This window comes from Urocitellus parryii, chromosome 6, assembly GCF_045843805.1.
Source record: "Urocitellus parryii isolate mUroPar1 chromosome 6, mUroPar1.hap1, whole genome shotgun sequence".
NCBI lineage: Eukaryota > Metazoa > Chordata > Mammalia > Rodentia > Sciuridae > Urocitellus > Urocitellus parryii.
The window spans coordinates 81,257,674-81,275,439 of NC_135536.1; the positions used below are offsets into that span (position 1 = coordinate 81,257,674).

Consider the following 17,766-nt stretch of genomic DNA (forward strand, 5'->3'; position numbering starts at 1 on the left):
TTAGTTGTAGATGGACACAATATCTTTGTTTTTATTTATTTATTTTTTTAATGTGGTGCTGAGGATTGAACACAGTACCTCATGCTTACGAGGCAAGCACTCTACCACTGAGCTACAACCCCAGCCCGAAAGTTTTTAATTTTTTTTACTTTTCTTTTTTTTATTTGTTTTAATTAGTTACACATGACAGTACAATGATCTTGACATATCATACATTTGAATCAGATGGGATATAATTTTTCATTTAGTTTTTAATTTTTTATGAAATTGAGTTTATCATGTTTTCTTGGATCATGCTTTTGAATTTTTTTAAAGACCAATTTGCCTTTTTTTTAAAGTCCAAGATCCCAAATACTTTCTTCTTCTTTTTTCTGATAGTTTCACCATTTAAAAAAATATTTTGTGACAGCTTTATTAAGATATTTTCACTTGCCAAGTGTGGTGGCACATGCCTTTAATCCCAGCAGCTCAGGAGGTAGAGGCAGAATGATTGTGAGTTCAAGGCCAGGCTCAGCAACTTAGTGAGGCCCTGTCTCTAAATAAAATATAAAAAAGGGTTGGGGTTGTGACTCAGTAGTTAAGTGCCCCTGAGTTCAATCCCTTGTACCAAAAAAAACACAAAGATATAATTCATTTATCATATAGTTTAAACATTTAAATGCATAGAAAAGCAATTGTTTATTTTCTGTTTATAGATTTGTCTATTTTAAACCTTTTATATAAATGAATCATGCGATATGGCCTTTCAGTAACTGAATTATTTCACTTAGCATAATGTTTTAAACATTCATCTATGTTATTCTGCTTCTGTACTTCAGTAATATTCCATTGTGTGGACATCATATTTTGTTTATCTGTTCATTGTTTGATGGGTATTTGGTTGTTTCCTTTGTTATTAAAAATAATGATACTATGAAAATTCATGTGCAAGATTTTTTGTAGACATGTTTTCCTTTCTCCACTTGTTGAAAAGACTCCTTTTTTTCCATTAGTTTTCTTTTGTGCTGCTTTCAAAAATCAGTTGAATATATCTATTTGAGTATTTCTGGGTTATCTGTTCCATTGAGCTGTGTATCTGTTTCACACCAATATCACAGTCTTTTGAGTACTGAAGCTGCATAGTAAGTCTTGAAATAGGGTAGACTGATTACTTCCTCTTTCTTCTCTTTTGAAATTGTTTTGGATATTCTAATCCCCTATGTTTCCATTAAATTTTAGAATAATATTGTTGATATCTACAAGAAATCCTGCTGGAATTTTTATGGAAGTTGCATTAAACCCATATTTCAGTTTGGGGAAAATTGATTACCATTTTGAGTCTTTTAGTTCATGAACATAATTTTTCTCTACTAGATCTCTGATTCAGAATTTTGTATTTTTCAGCATTACAAGTATTATATAGTTTTATTAGGTTTACACCTATTTGTGTTTTTTTTTTTTAATCAAGTTTAGGAAGGTCTTCTCTATTCCTATTTTTCTGAAAATATTTTATGATGAATGGGTACTGAATTTTGTCAAATGCCTTTTCTGCATAAGTTGATATGATTATTTAATTTTTCTTCTTAAGTTTGTTAATATAATAAATAACAGACTGGTTTTTGAATATAGAACCAGTGTTGCATCCTTGGAATTAATCCTACTTAGTTATGCAATGTAATTCCTTTTTTTTTTTTTTGTATTGCTGACTTCCATTTGCTAATATTTTAAGTTTTCCCTTTTTGTATTGTTTTTGTATCAGAATAATAATATTAAATTAATAAAATAAGCTGGGACATCTTCCCTGCTCTTCTATTTTCTCCCCCAAAATCATCTGGGCTTAGAGATTTCTGTTGATAGTTTTTAAATTTATAAGTTTAAGGGGCTAAGGATACAGCTCAGTGTTAGAGTGATGCCTAGCCCCTGGGCTTGATCCCTAGCACACGCCATCCCCACCAAAAAAAAAAAAAAAAAACACATACATATTTTTGCCTGTATCTGTGTGTTTTGTTTGTTTCCTTAATGGTTACAGGGCTATTCATATTATATGAGTGGTAGTAGTTTTTTTATTTCTAAACTTTATTTTCTTGGTACTGGGAATTGAACCCAGGGGTGTTTTACTACTAAGCAACATCCCCAGTCTTTTGTATTTTTTGATTTGTGACAGGGTCTTGCTGAGTTGCTGAGGGTCTCACCAAGTTACTGAGGCTTGCATTTTACTTGGTGATCCTTCTGCCTCAGACTTCCAAGTCATTGGTTTTACAGTTGTACACCACCATATCCAGTTAGTTGTTGTTTTTTAAATAGAAATTAACCCTCTTCCTTTAACTTAGCAAATTTATGTTTGTAGACTAGTTAGTGTTTTCTTACTGCCTTTCAATATTTGTAGAGCCCGTAGTAATATCTTTTGTCCATTCCTGACACTGGGAATTCATATCTCTTATTTTTCTTTGTCAGTCTCCCTGGAGGTTGCTAGTTTTTTGTTTTCCTTTTTTTTTTTTTTCCCAATGAACCAACTATGTTTCATTGATTATTTTTCTTCACTTTTATTGATTTCTGTTCCCTACTGTGTCCTTCCTTCTGCTTGCCTATGGTTCTTTTGCCCTTCTTTTTTCAAGGTTCTTTAGGTAAGAGCCTAGATTATTGATCTCAGATATTTCCTCTTATATCCATTTTAGTCCTATAATTTCCCTCAGAACTATTTTAGCTATGTTCCACAGAAATAAATTTATTATGGTTTGTTTTATAGCTCAGGATATATTCTATCTTGGTATTTGTCCTATCACATTTCAAAATAATGTGTATGTATTGGGTGGAATATTCTATAAATGTTGATGTGATCCTGTTGGTTTATGTGATGAGAATTTCTCTTCAGTTGTTCTGTTAGTTGGTGAGAGGGGACATTGAAGTCCTCAAGTATTGTGAATTTGTCCCTTTCTCCTTTCAGCCCTGTTTTTGTTTCATGTATATTTCACCTGCATTATTTGGTGCACATGTAACATTGCTATGCTTGCTTGATGGATAAGCCCTTTTGTCATTCGATAAGTTTTTTCTATGTCTCTGGTAATTTTCTTTTCTCTAACATATTTATGTGATATTAATATAGCCACTTCTGCTTTTGGAAGTTCACATTTACACTATACATTTTTTTCTTCCCTTTTACTTTCTGTTTAAATCATATTTGAAGTGAATTTCTTATAGACATCATACAATTAATTCATAAGATAGTACCTTATATATGCATATCTTAACACAATTTACTGGTGTTTGTCCTTTTACTAGTTTGAGCAAAGTGTCCCTTTTTTTCTTCCACCATATTGTCTTAAATACTTTATCTGCTTATGTTGTGAACCACATCATATAAATTTTGTTTCAGCCATCAAAAGTAATTTAGAAAACTTGAGAACAGAAGTCTATTGCATTTACCTGTATTTTTTCAGTTACCATTTTCTTTCTACCTCCTTGATGTTCTAATATTTATTATTTTATCATTTCCTTTTTGTTTTTATTCAACTGAATAGAACTTCTTTTAACTGTTCTTTTAAGGTCTGTCTGCTGGTGAGAAGTCATCTTAATTTTCTTTCATCTTAGAGTGCTTTGGTTTCTCCTTCATTCCTGAAGAATATTTTCTCTGCCTACAGAATTCTGGATTGCATTTTTTTTCTTTTAGCACTTGAAAAATATGTACTGCTTTCTTTTGACTTTTCCCAGTTATCTCCATCTCTAGTGAACATCAGGTGGTTGTTTTGTGGCGACTACTCTTCTAATCCTAACCTGCTCTGATATAGACTGGTTGTCCTCTACTCCTGGTGAACAACCTTTTTATCTTGAGATTTTCCTTTATGACTGTCCTGGGAAGTCGATTCCATCTCTCCTGTTACACCTCCATTTCTTGTTGTCGCCCTCCCTTTATTGCTTACTGGGAAGAATTTTTTTTTCCAGCTTTGAATATCTGCAGATATGTTCTTTCATCCCTCAGATTTGATTGATAATTTGGCTATATGTAAAATTTTAAGTTGCCTGAGAATTTTAGTCATTGCTCCTTATCTTTATCAGTTATGTATGAACAGGCTTGAATTTGAGGGCATATTTTTCATTTTGTTATAGATTTTCACCTTCTGTACCTTTTTCTGGTGCTCTGAAATTTGACAGTGATGTGCCTTTTCTTCCATTATATAACTCAAAGCGTGCCTTTTTTATTGGGAAATTCATGTCACTCAAACTTGTACAGTTTTCTTTTAAAATTTCTTATTTTTTCTCTACTCTTTATCATATTCCTTTATTGGATCCCTAAAACCCAACTTCTGATTTTGCTTGTTTTTAATCTTTTTTGCCCTATGTTCTAGGAAAGATCCTTGGCTTTCTCTTCCATCTTCTGTTGAGTTTTTCTACTATATTATTGTTTTTAATTTCCCAACAATCATTTTGTTGGTTTGTTTTTTCTCATTTCCATCTCATGGATATATTTTCATATTCTCTCTTGAAAGTGTTTTCTAAAGTCAGGTTTATTGAAGTATAATTTATGCAAAATTAAAATTCATCCTTGAATTCACCCCTACAGGGAGTAGCACAGACCTGAAATTCCAGCAACTCAGGAGCCTAAGGCAGGAGGATCAACTGTATGAAACCAGCAGAGGCAACTTCATGAGGCCCTGTCTCAAAATAAAATTACAATGAGCTATAGGGTGTAAAGCTCAGAGAGAGGTAGAGCATCCTTGGTTTCAATCTCCAGAGCCACCAAAAAAAAAAAAAAGAAAGAAAGAAAGAAAGAAAGAAAAGGAGAGAGAGAGAAAGAAAAGAGAAGAAAAAATTACTTCCTTTAGTGTATGGTTCTATTAATTTTCACAGGTAACAACCACCATAATCAAGATGTAGAGCAGTTCTTTGGGAGCTCTGATCACCATAATGACATTTTTTTTTGTGTGTGTGTGTGTGTGTGTGTGTGTATGTATGTGTGTTTATTCCTATAGGGCTGTCAGAGTTCCCAAAGCATCTTCTGCCCTCTTTTTTTTTCAGTGATAGAAAAAAGGTGAAATGATTGATCATTTAGCATATAAACTTTTAATTGATTCCTCTGATTCAGAATATGTTCCTCTTAACCATATTTATGCTTGGTGTTTCCCATCCCAAGGACTCTGATTTACATTTCCTGTAGAATAAAACTCTAGTCTTTTTCTAGAATGGAGAAGGAAACTAACTATGCATTAAATATTCAATCCATCTACTTTTTTTATGGTTACCTTTTTCCCCACTTCTTGAGTAAATATTGCCAATTCCTAACCCTTTAAGGGGTTCTGCTTTTCACCTTTCCTCATTGCTGATTCAGGATTTGGATTTCTCAAATGTGTCTTAAATAGATATTCAATCTGTCTGCTTCTATTGTCAATTCTGCTTTAAGGAATTCTGCTTTTCACCTTTCTTACAGATTTAGAATTTGGGTTTCTCAGATCTGCCAAGTCAAGGACCACTTTGGCTTTGCAGTTTGTAAATGTTGCTTTCATCTCATGTTTTCTTTGTCCTCATAGGTTTTATGCCTTTTATGGGGCTGGGGATGTGGCTCAAGCAGTAGCATGCGGCCCGGGTTCGCTCCTCAGCGCCACATACAAACAAAGATGTTATATCCACCAAAAACTAAAAAATAAATATTAAAATTCTCTCTCTCTCTCTCTCTCTCTCAAAAAAAAAAAAACTCTACTGTTATTTTAATGGCTTTTAGGAAAGGATAGAAGTAATCATATGTGTTCAGTCCATTATACTTAACTTAAAAGTACCTTTTCTTAATATTTATTTTTTAGTTTTAGGTGGACACAATCTATTTTACATTTATTTGGTGCTGAGGATCGAACCCAGTGCCTCGTGTATGCTTGGCGAGCGTGCTACCACTGAGCCACTACCCCAGCCCCAAAAGTACCTTTTTTTATTTAAAAAAAAAAAAAAGGCTAGCATTGTGCAAGAAACCCTTTATGTCTATCTGCTGCCTATTTCTCTAGCCTCATATCTCGCTCTGCTCCAATGGGCCTCCAGCCTAAGCCCCAACCACATGTATCTATTTAAGTGATTGCCAAATAAACCATGTTCCTTTATACCTCTCAGTTCTATGCATGCTATTTTCTCTTTATGTTGTTTGTCCTCTCTTTTCAGCTTTGCTGATTGTCTAGGTCCTTTCTGTCAGAATGCTTATGGTATTATTGGAATTATTTATTTTTTTAAAAAACTCACCCTTAAGGTTTCTTAATCTAGAGATACAGGTGGGAAGGCTGTTCATTATCTTAGCTGCAGGATATATTACAATAACCTAAAATTATTTGCAAAATTTGATGTGTGTGCATATTTTTTGAAAATATGGAATGTGCATCAGAAATACCCATGGAGCTTTTTAAAAATTATAGTTGCTTTAGGCTCTGCTCCAGCGATCTACTGAGTAGAGTCTTTAAAATTAGGGCTCAATAAGGTGTGTTTTCAAAAAAACTTCCTAAATGATTCTTTAGAACAGGATTTCTGAGTATAATCCTATTATCTCCAGGACCTGGCATATAGTGAATGCTTTTTAATATATAAAGAAAGAATTAGGGAGGAGTTTATGGTCAGGATATGACCTAAAATAAATTTCCTGTGTAAAACCAATGTACAAGTAGGGAAATCACTGATTTTCTCTTTTTATAAATGTAGTGATATCATCTGTTTCCACCACTTTGGGATATTCAGGAAATAATAGAGGCTTGATTTCCCCCCCCCAAAAGAAAAGGACAGTTTTGGAGAACAGGCTACAAGAATATAAGAAAAAAAAAATTAAAGATTAGGCATTGGGCAAGTCAGATTGTCTACTTGTTTTGGGGGTCAACTTTATGTATGTAATCTGATTTTGGTTCCTCTGGTTGCAAAGGGTTTTCTCTTTTTATTTTACAGTCATGTGGCTCCAAAATTTTAGGTTTCTGTACCTTTGGATATTATAAATACCATTTAAATGTACGGACCTAAATTCTGATTTCTTCAAAATGTCTAGTGATACGGGAAATGGGGAGATTGACTATTGCTTTGGCAAAAGTATATAATATTATTGCAACTGGTTGTGACTGAAAAAAAATGAGAACAGAAAAAATTTCCTGGAATACCCTGTCTTATGTTTCCTTTGTGTTTAAAGTTTTAAAATGTATAAGATAGTCTTCTGTTTAACTCATATGCCTCTTTTACACAGTGTGAAGCTGTTGATGTTTATGTGCTAACAAAAAATGATCATATTCTTTTCTTTTTTGTACTTTCTATTATTTTCCTTAGGTATTTAAGAGATTATGGCATCTGAAACCCACAATGTTAAAAAACGAAACTTTTCTAATAATATTGAGGATCATTCCATTGATCTTCCTAGAAAAAAGATCTCTAATTTCACTAATAAGAACATGAAGGAGGTAAGTCCATGGTTTCTAAGAAATGGGCAGGTCAGTTTAAATAGTCAGGTCTATAGATTGTTCTGGTTAAATTGTTTAATGGGAGGGTAATAATTTTGCTTAATATGCTAGAATTAAGTAGAATTATTGAAGTATAGCCATTACATTCCTAAAGCTCTAAAAACTTTTTGTTAAGTATACTGTTTTGATATGCTATAATTCTAATATTTTGGTATAAGAGGAAGCTCAGAATTGCACATAACTCTCCTATATTCATATATGAGTACATGACCAGTGTAACTCCACATCATGTACAACCATAAGAATGGGAAGTTATGCTCCATGTATGTATAATATGTCAAAATACATTATACATTCTACTCTTGTGTATAACTATAAAGAACAAATAAAAGGGCTGTGGTTGTAGCTCAGTGGTAGAGTCTTGCCTAGCATAGGTGAGGCACTGGGTTTGATTCTTAGCACTGTATATAAACAAATAAATAAAATAAAGGTCCATCGACAACTAAAATATATTTTCTAAAAAAAAGAGCAAGCTCTGGGATTCCTTTTGTTCAATATTACAAAGTTTGTTAGTATTGATATAATTTCTTTTAAATAATACTAAACCTCAACTCACATATTAAGCCCCTTATAAGCATAATATGTGACTAGTGGTGTGAAAAATAGGGAGATGGATGTGTTGCTTTGTCACGGATACCTAACTACAATGTTGTACCTAATTTTTTTTTTTTTTTTTTTTTTTTTTTTTGGTGCTAAGGATTGAACCCAGAAGCACTTTACTACTGAGCCACATCCCCTACCCTTTTTATATTTTCAGACAGGGTCTCACTAAATTGCTTATGGCCTTACTAAGTTGCCAAGGCTGGCTTTGAACTTATGATCCTTCTGACTCAGCCTCCGAAGTCACTGGGATTACAGATGTGCACCACTGCATCCAGCTTGTGCCTAATGATTGTTAGGACAGAAGAAGCTTTTAACTTCAAAAATATATCTATTGAATTTTAATTTTGTTGACATCAGTCATAAAGTTGACATATAACCCTATTAAAGAATTTAATGTGCCACAACTGTTTACTTTCTTTTTTTCAGGTTAAGAAATCTCCAAAACAGTTGGCTGCTTATATAAATAGGTAAGAACTTTTTTAAAGTTTGTGTGCAACAGCAAATATCAAAAGTTGGGGAACAATGAAAATATGGGGAAAATAAATATTCTGTTATAATAGTTAAGTTATTATTAAACACTTCCTTTGTTCCAGGCTACACTAATACAGATATCAATATTATCTCCTTTCCCTTCAAACATCCTACTCAATAAGTATCATTACCCATAATGGTGAGAAAACTTAAGGTCAGATAAGAAAACTGATTTGTTCAGGATCGGTCAAAAAGTGGTAAACATGGCATACATTTTTAGATCTGCCTAACTCTAAAATGACTTTCCTACAAAAGCACTGGTTTTTAAAGTGTGATCCAAGAACCTAGGGATCTTGAAATCATTTCAGAGACTTTGTGAGGTCAAAACTATTTTCATAACAATACTAAAACATATTTTTCTTTATATTCACTCTCCTGAAAATGGTATGATAGTTTTCTAGAGGTGACATGACATTTGATATCATAAGAGACTAAATGCAGAAGCAGAAATGAGAATACAGCTGTCTCCTCTTAAACCAAATATTAAAGATTTGCAAAAACGTAAAACATTGTTGTCACTTGTTTTTGTTTGTTTTTTGATTTATAAAATAGTTGTTTTTGTTTTTGTTTGTTTGCTTAGGGGAAAGGGTTGGTAAAATATTCTGTGAGAAGAATGTTGGTCAGCAAAAACACCTGAAATAAAAAAGGTATAAGGTGGAGAGATTTATTTTGGCTTCCCATTTCAGAGGTTATGGTCATTTGGCCCTGTTGCCTTTGGGTCTGTGGCAAAGCAGTACATCATGGTGGGAAGCATGTGGCAAAAGTAACTGTCTTGTTGCAGTTAGGAAGGGAAAAATCGAGGAAGGATCCAGGATCCCAATATCACTTTCAAGGGCATTCTCCAAATGACCTTTCTTCTACCAGGCTCCTCCACCTTGTAAAGATTCTAACCCTTCCTAATAGCACCTCAGCCTATTGACCAAACCTTTAGTATATGGGCCTCTGAGGGACTTTTAAGATTCATACCATAACAATATGTAATAAGTCTATTATTTTTAAAATGAGTTAAATTTTCCCAGTTTTAGTTTCTAATACCATTAATATTAGTACATATTACCCACATAAAAAATTTTTTTAAGCCCTGAAAATTTTTAAGAGTGCAAGGCATCCTGATACCAAAACATTTGAGGACCACAGTATGTAAGGTTTGCTCTGTTGTGTTCAGTCATACTCAAATTAAATATACTTCTCCTTTATCAAAATTATGTTAAAAATATTCAAACTGGCAGTTTATCACTTTGTCAGAGAAAGAGTAGATATCTCAAAAAAGTTGTAATTTTCTTTTTCCCAAATGGCCTTTTACTATTTCATTTAAAAAGTATCTAGTTATGTCTTTATTTTCATCTGGTCTTTTTTTTTTCATTGTTTTCCATGTAATTTGTAACTTCTTTTTTATTTTCCTCTATAACTAATAGTTAACACTTTTTAAATTCTAATTACTTCTAATTTTATTAGAATACAGTCACAAAACATGGCCTATTAAATCTCTGTTTAAAAACTTAAAAAGTTTTTATATTTTTTTTCACTTAAGAAAACAAATTCTTATTACAGAACAGTTGGCCAAGCTGTGAAAAGCCCAGATAAACTACGAAAGGTGATCTATCGCAGAAAGAAAGTTCAGCATCCTTTTCCAAATCCTTGTTACAGAAAAAAACAGTCCCCTATAAGTGGGGGCTGTGACATGGCAAATAAAGAAAATGAACTGGCTTGTGCAGGCCACCTACCTGAAAAATTACACCATGATAGTCGAACATATTTGGTTAACTCCAGTGACTCTGGTACTTCACAGACAGAAAGCCCATCATCTAAATACAGTGGGTTTTTTTCCGAGGTAAGAAATTTTTCTAAATCATGTTTAGTTTTATTCCTGTGATATTATTGGCTATTTGTTTGGCTTATTCTTCTATCATAATAATTTACCACTCATTGAATACAGGCTTATTTGAGTGATAGTAATTCCCTCAGATAATTTTCTAGATTAACCAAATTTGAATCAATGATTTCTTCCATTTCTCTAATCTAGCAATATATAAGATTTAGTGAAATGCTTGACAAGCTGCTGTAAATATCCAGAATGACAGGTTGGCCAATAGAGGTGTAAACTAAAGGAAAAAGACAAATCTTGCCTAAAAAGTGGATCACCAAAGCCTATTATCTAGGCACAGTTTGTTGAGCTCTCAGAATTGCCTAGTAGAAGTTTTATTCAGGCAAACCTGCTAGCTGTTCTAATTATAAAATTAATCATAATAAAAGTGCACATATTTACATACATCAGGATGTTCACTGATACATAGTAAAAACCAAAATCAATCTAAACAAACCATGATATATAAAGACTGGAGAATTTGCTATTAAAAATGAGGTCAGTCTATGTTTTGATGTTGAAATTGTTCATATAAGTGAAAAAGCAAGGCTTTAAAAAATGTAGATTTTATTTTATTTTTTCAGAGTATAATCATATGTACCTATTTGTCAGAATATGGTTCAGAAAGATACATGCCAGTCTATTAGCTGTGATTATTTCTGGGGAGTGAAACTGAATGTTTTTGTAGGCCAGTAGAGAGTATCCAGTTTTGATCTTATTTAGCTCTGTTTTAAACTTCTCACAATATAATTGTATTGCCTTATTACATAGAAGTAGACACATTTAAATGATATTATATTGCTTGTCACAGAACTAAATTTTTGTCGTTTCTTTCTTATACCATTCAGTTGTTAATGTCTAGCCTATGCTTACCTTTTCCTTTTATTCACACTTATAAATAGCTAAAAGTAATTTGTCATATAAATTATTGGGTTTTAAAAGAAAAATGGTAGCAAGGAAAAAAAAAGACTTTATATTTGTTCACATCATTTGTTTACTATGTTCAACTGCAGTATTCTTTTTTGAGCCCAGTATAAGGAGTCACCTTTGCATAATTTAAAACTATGTCAGTAGACTGTTTCCATTGAAAAAAATAGTTTAATATCATGTTTCAGTGTGCTTTTTAACAAACTAGATTATTGCCTTTCAGGTTTCTCAGGATCATGAAACAATGGCCCAAGTTTTGTTTAGCAGGAATTTGAGACTGAATGTAGCTTTAACTTTCTGGAGAAAGAGAAGTATAAGTGAACTTGTAGCTTATTTGGTGAGGTAAGTGTGCCCTTTATGCTCTTAGTTCAGTACAAGTAATTTTCAATGTGATATTAGAAATGCCTCTTGTTTTTTTTATGCTTTTATCAGCTAAAAACTTCTATGTTTAGTTTCCATAGAGACAGTATGGTTTAAATTACATTCATCACCAGTCTAAGAGTAATCAGAATACAGAAAACCTTCTGTATATTACCTTCATTTTATTCAGGTCTCTCAAATGTTACCTTTTGGAGGACTTCCTCAGTTATCTTATTTAAAAATAGTTATTTCTTAACTCCCTGTCTCCCTCCTTGTTTTATTTTTCTCCATAGCATTTATCATCATCAACCTAACTTTGTATATTTCTACTTGTTTGTTTATTATCTATCTCTGCAAGCCCACCCCTACCTCCTACACACACACAGAAGTGGAATGATGCAAGTCCTATCTCTTTGTTTTCTGCTGTATTTCAATATCTGACTCATCATAGACACTGGGATTATTTGTTAATAAATTTCTAAAAGCCAGTATGATGATTATAATATGAAAGTAAATAAGGAATTTGGCTCTCTAAGCAATGCTATCCTTTTTGTACCCCCAGGATAGAAGATCTTGGAGTTGTGGTAGATTGCCTGCCTGTACTCACTAATAGGTAAAATTAGTATTTTTTAGGAAAAAAAAGTAATGTAAGCTTAAAGAAGGACAATTTGTGGCCTGTTTATAATTTCATAACTTAAGGATTTCTTTTAGTTTACAGGAAGAAAAACAATATATCTCACTTGGCTGCTGTGTAGACTTATTGCCTCTTGTAAAGTCATTACTTAAAAGCAAATTTGAAGAGTAAGTGCTAATCTAAATTTTAATTCAGTTTTCTCTTTCAACATCCTTGATTTTGTGTGTTTTGAGTACATAGTAGTGGATTTGGCTCCATGGACTATCCATGGTTTCTGTTTTCAAGGAGCTTATAGTAAATTAGGAAAAGAATGTGAAATGACTGAAGAACAATTATAGAAGCTTCTATAAACAAGTTACATAAAATATAGTTTTAAGAAATATGACATAAAAGTACTGAAATTTTTTAAAAGGGGCAAGGTCAGTGTGTATGTGTGTTTGGGGGGACAGTATCATCTTTATAAAGGCTTCTTGGATGAAAACACTCGAATTTTGTAATATAATGTCATTTCAGATATGTGATAGTTGGTTTAAACTGGCTTCAAGCTGTAATAAAAAGGTGGTGGTCAGAACTATCATCCAAAACAGAAATTATAAGTGATGGGTGAGTATGACTTTGAAGATAAATTCATCCTGGGTTCAATCCCCAACACCACAAATAGCAAAAAGATAATTTTTTGCTAAGTTTTCTTCAGGAAAGCAACTTTAAACAAGGTGGTAATTTTATCCCATGATCATCAGTGTATAATATTTATTCTGTTCATTTTCAAAGAAATATTAACACTGTTCATTTGTGAAAATCACACATGGAAATTAAATTCCAGAGCCCAGTAATCCCCTATATCCCTCCTAGCAGAACCTACCCTTCATTTTAGAAAGAAAAAGCACAACAGTGGCTTAACCCCCATATCCATTCTGTGAGTAGGGGAGGGGAATAAGGAATGGAGGAATTCTGCAGGGTTCTTTGGTTATCTAGACATTAACCTGGGAGTCTGATGTTGATTACAATTGTAAAAACTATATTATAATCATAATTTGAGTATTATCTTACTGTAAAAATGTGTTGGTATTGACTAAATGAGCCAGATTGTCATGAAGCTGCAAAAATTTCCTAATTTCCTTAACACCCATTGATTTTTCTCTATAAGCTCTCAAAATTTCCCATTTCATACCCAAGAACAGATTGTCCAATGCTGTAAATTCTTAGTTGTTTTCTTATCTACTTGGACAGCTAAATAACCTTGAATTTCTGTGATTGACATGTCCTATTTTAAATAGTTACTTGACTTTAAATAATGTAGTTTTCTCCTTGTAAAATTTAACAAAATTAAAAATTCTTTTCATTAGATTGTGTTTACTGTCAAAGTTCATATCCCACTATTTGTTTCTCTTCTTTTTTTCCTCCTAGAAATATTCAGATTTTAAAACAACAATTAAGTGGCTTGTGGGAACAAGAAAACCATCTTACTTTGGTTCCAGGATATACTGGTAATATAGCTAAGGTAATCTATATTTAAATTTAATGTTAGACATTAAAAATAATACTGTTGTACATTTATAAACAAACTATTCAGATAATTTTGTACTATTCTAAGAAGTTCTGAAATCAGTCTCATATTTGCAAATGCTTAAAGTCCTCTGGATGTATCAGTGACCTAGGCAGTAAGAACAGGAATTAGCCATTATATGTTTCATAAATAACCATAGAAATGTTGTGCCAGACAGCATTTAATAATCTAGTTCCAATCAGACAGCAATATTTGAAAAAAGTTAAAAATTCAGATAAAGACAACATCAAACCAAAGACAATGACACTCAGGAAATAAAAGATGAAGAGTACAATTAAATGGTTTTGGAGTGTTCATTTTTACTTTGCTTTTATATCATCCTTTTTGAAAAAGTGAATAGTTTAATTCACAGAATGAATTTGACATTGATCTTTATTGATTTGTCTCTTAAAGGAAAAGGTATGTTGCCAGTTTGGATTTCAGTATTTAAATTCCATAAATCATTGGTAATTATATTACAGAAGAAATTATTGTAAAGAAACATTGTTTGGGGGCATACTACTATCATAAGTGAACATTAACCAAAATTATAAATGTATTCATTGGTTTAAGAAAACAGTCTAAATAAGAGAATTTATATCATGGATTCTTCTTGGATACATTCAGAAACAGAAAAAAAATGACATTAACCAAATGTGTTATCACATTGTGTGATTTTACTTTATAGAATTCTTAATGATAATACAAACAAATCAATTTAGTTTTGTTGTTTCAAATAGAATATACATATCCACTTCTGTTAGAAGGCCTTGCATTTTAGACAGTACAACTGAAAAAAATGATCCTTTCTTTAAAAATTTGCTTTAAATTTTTTTTTAAATTTTTTACATTAAGAAAAGTTTTATAGTGAACATAGTCTCAAGGTATTATGCTTATTATTGAAGACTGTTGAGTGAAATATGGCCAGTATATTAAAAGGCCAATAATAAACCAAATTAAACCTTCAATTAATTTGTAATTTTTTGGAGGTAGAAAACAGAGGGCTATCATCAAGCTCCAGCCCTTGAGTTTACATAGCGCTGGTCAAATTCCTATCAGTTTTAACCACGAAAGCAGAGTGGTCTGAGCATAGGAACCAAAACATTCACCCAGCACTTAACTGGCATTTCTTGAATGTGTGCTGTGTGCCAGGCCCTGTGCTAAACAAATGCATATAAAAATATCATATAAGACTTGACTTGTAACTTCTACAGGCCACAAAGAGAAACTAAGGCAAATCAATCAACAAAAGTGAAGAGAAAATGGGTTGTATGTATTTGTATTTACCATGCTGGCTAATGGAATGTTTTTGTTTTATCCTCTAAGGATGTAGATGCTTATTTATTACAGTTGCATTGAGATATTTCGTCTACTAAAGAGCATTTGGTTATTCAAAACATCCTGGATTATATGATTTACAAAAACAAGTCTCTTCTGAGAACTATGAACTGTGGAAGAAACTGAAACCATTTTTTCTTTTAAAAAGCCACATAATGAAACCACTAATGAAAACCTAACAATCTACTTCACATTGAAGTGGAAAAATATCCAAACGGAGCAGCTTCAACTTCAATGAGGTGAAAGTGCACTACAAAGATTGTTCGCCTTTGCTGCATTTGGGATTTATGTGGTTATCTGGTAACATTGTTTAAGAACTATTGGTCTTAATGCAGTCCTGCATAAGAATATAATTTATACTATGTGAAAAAATAAGGCAGGACTTATTACTAGGAACCACAAAGACCAATCATTATTAATTTTTTATTGTGTTTTATAAAAAAAACACTTGAATGTGTGCAGCTATTTTCTTATGTTGAATAAATTTCAAAGTTTAAAACATCATAGTAAATAATCAATATTAAAAATGTTCTGTCCACACTGAGATACTGTGTATATAAATGCCTTAATTATTAATAAGCCAATGTGTTATGATACCAATATCTGTTTTTTAAAAATAAAAAAAAACCCACCAGGCATGGTGGGTACATGCCTGTAATCCCAGCCACTTGGAAAGCTGAGGCAGGAGGATCACAAGTTTAAGGCCAGCCTCAGTAACTTTGCAAGATCTTGTCTCAAAATATGTAATTAAAAAGGGCTGGAGATATAACTCAATGACAAAGTACTCCTGAGTTCAATACCCAGTACAAAAAAAAATTAAAAACAACCATAGTTCTGGCATCGTAAAATCATGAAATTAATTAAATCAGGGGTTTACATTCATGTAGAAGGCTGTTGAAACATTTTCCATACTAGTTTTGAAACTTGAGAATGTTTTTAGAAGCTCTGATATTTTTTTTTTTTTTTTTTTTTGGCCAGAATGTTCATGTCATGTACGTATGTGTTATCTCTGTAAAGAAAAAGGTGAATATGTATTTGTATTAATGTTTAACTGGAAATGTTCATGGAGTTGGCTAATTTATATTCACTTTTTATTGTATATAGATTTCTAATATTTTTCATTTCTGTATCATGTAAACTTTCTTCATTTGAGTAAATTCACTAAATATTTCTATTTTTTGCTTTTTTAATTCTGATTTTACATGAATTTTAATTCTTTATTTATCAGTATACTGACAGATTCTTTATTTACTACTTATTTTGAAGAGTTACTTATATTTTCAAATTGTTTACAGTTAATGTTGACCTTGTATTTTAAATTCCAACACTTTACATTACTACCTCTGCTAATGGTTAGTATAAAATGCCAGCAGACTGTATGCAGTCTTTCTTTTTAAATTCCATTTTTACTGTCAATGAACCAAATTCGCGAAATCTCTTGATACCTCTATATCTAACCTGTCTTGAAAGTGATTGGGTTTAATACCACTACTGGTGGTTCATACATCCGTCTTATCTTTAATAAGCCTAACAGACATTTGAGCAAAGATAAAATTGAATTCCTCTTCAGTAATCTTAAGAATGCAGATCTTCAGCATTTACCTAGTTAGTAACTACTGATAAGAATCTCTAGCATTTTTCTTCCTGTAAAAATGTTTAAAAGGTTACCTCGCTGAATTCTATTGTGAGTGTAAGCTATATTTCATATAGCTATGTATTCCTCACAATGAATATCAGTTGTAGTAATTGGTTATTAAGCCTTTATATTATAAAAATTCCAGATTACTATACTTTTATGACTTGAAAAGTCACTTTTTAGGATGTGGGAATTGAATTATAAGCCTGCATCATCCTCCCTGTGAAACCTTAAGATGGTGAAGTACAACCTTTTTGTTTCTTTTCCTTCAGTTATCATTATCTCATTTAAGAGTTTGAACAAGTTAGCAGAGTTGGACTATGGTGGTAATGAGGCTAAGTGTATGTCTTATCTTTTTATAAGTTTGTTAACATTACTCATGCACAAAATGAGTTCATGGCTACAGATTGTACCTTCGCTCCGTGTCCATCTCACAGTCTACTGTAGGTCATAAGGAAGATGGTATATATAGTTTATCATAAACCATTGCCTTCAAATGGAAAGATAAGTAAAATGATTGGTGTGTGCTGCTGTAGACTTATAATATTAAGATAAAATATTCAAAATAAGAAATCTTGTAAATTTGAATTTCACAGTGTTAAATAATTGGATCAGATAATTGACTACAGTATTTTAAAAATCAAATTTCAGTAAATCAAATATCAGTAAAATATAAATACAAACACAAATGAAATATAGTAAGAAGTATTATGCTTTTAATACTGTGTTATTATGCCTAATTTAGGTTTGTTGAAGGCAAATAATACTTCATTTATATACTCAGAACTAGATGACTGCAGAATCTAGCTCACAGAGATATTCAGAAACACATTTCTAATTTCTCTTCTTGGCCTTTACAGTTTGCATTAGTACTTACCTTTCCCA

General features: G+C 32.1%; 1 protein-coding gene across 1 annotated transcript in view; it reads left to right on the plus strand.

The window, feature by feature from the left end:
- Katnbl1 (katanin regulatory subunit B1 like 1) overlaps positions 1–16,415 on the plus strand; it is a 35,253-nt gene extending 18,838 nt beyond the window's left edge. The window contains exons 2-10 of the mRNA XM_026391895.2: positions 7,252–7,382; positions 8,472–8,512; positions 10,128–10,407; positions 11,591–11,709; positions 12,290–12,340; positions 12,439–12,528; positions 12,875–12,964; positions 13,769–13,862; positions 15,234–16,415. Of these exons, the coding sequence (XP_026247680.1) occupies positions 7,266–7,382; positions 8,472–8,512; positions 10,128–10,407; positions 11,591–11,709; positions 12,290–12,340; positions 12,439–12,528; positions 12,875–12,964; positions 13,769–13,862; positions 15,234–15,266 (915 nt within the window). The 5' untranslated portion in view covers positions 7,252–7,265 and the 3' untranslated portion in view covers positions 15,267–16,415. The remainder of the gene's footprint in view (positions 1–7,251; positions 7,383–8,471; positions 8,513–10,127; positions 10,408–11,590; positions 11,710–12,289; positions 12,341–12,438; positions 12,529–12,874; positions 12,965–13,768; positions 13,863–15,233) is intronic.
- The last annotated feature ends 1,351 nt before the right edge of the window (positions 16,416–17,766 follow it).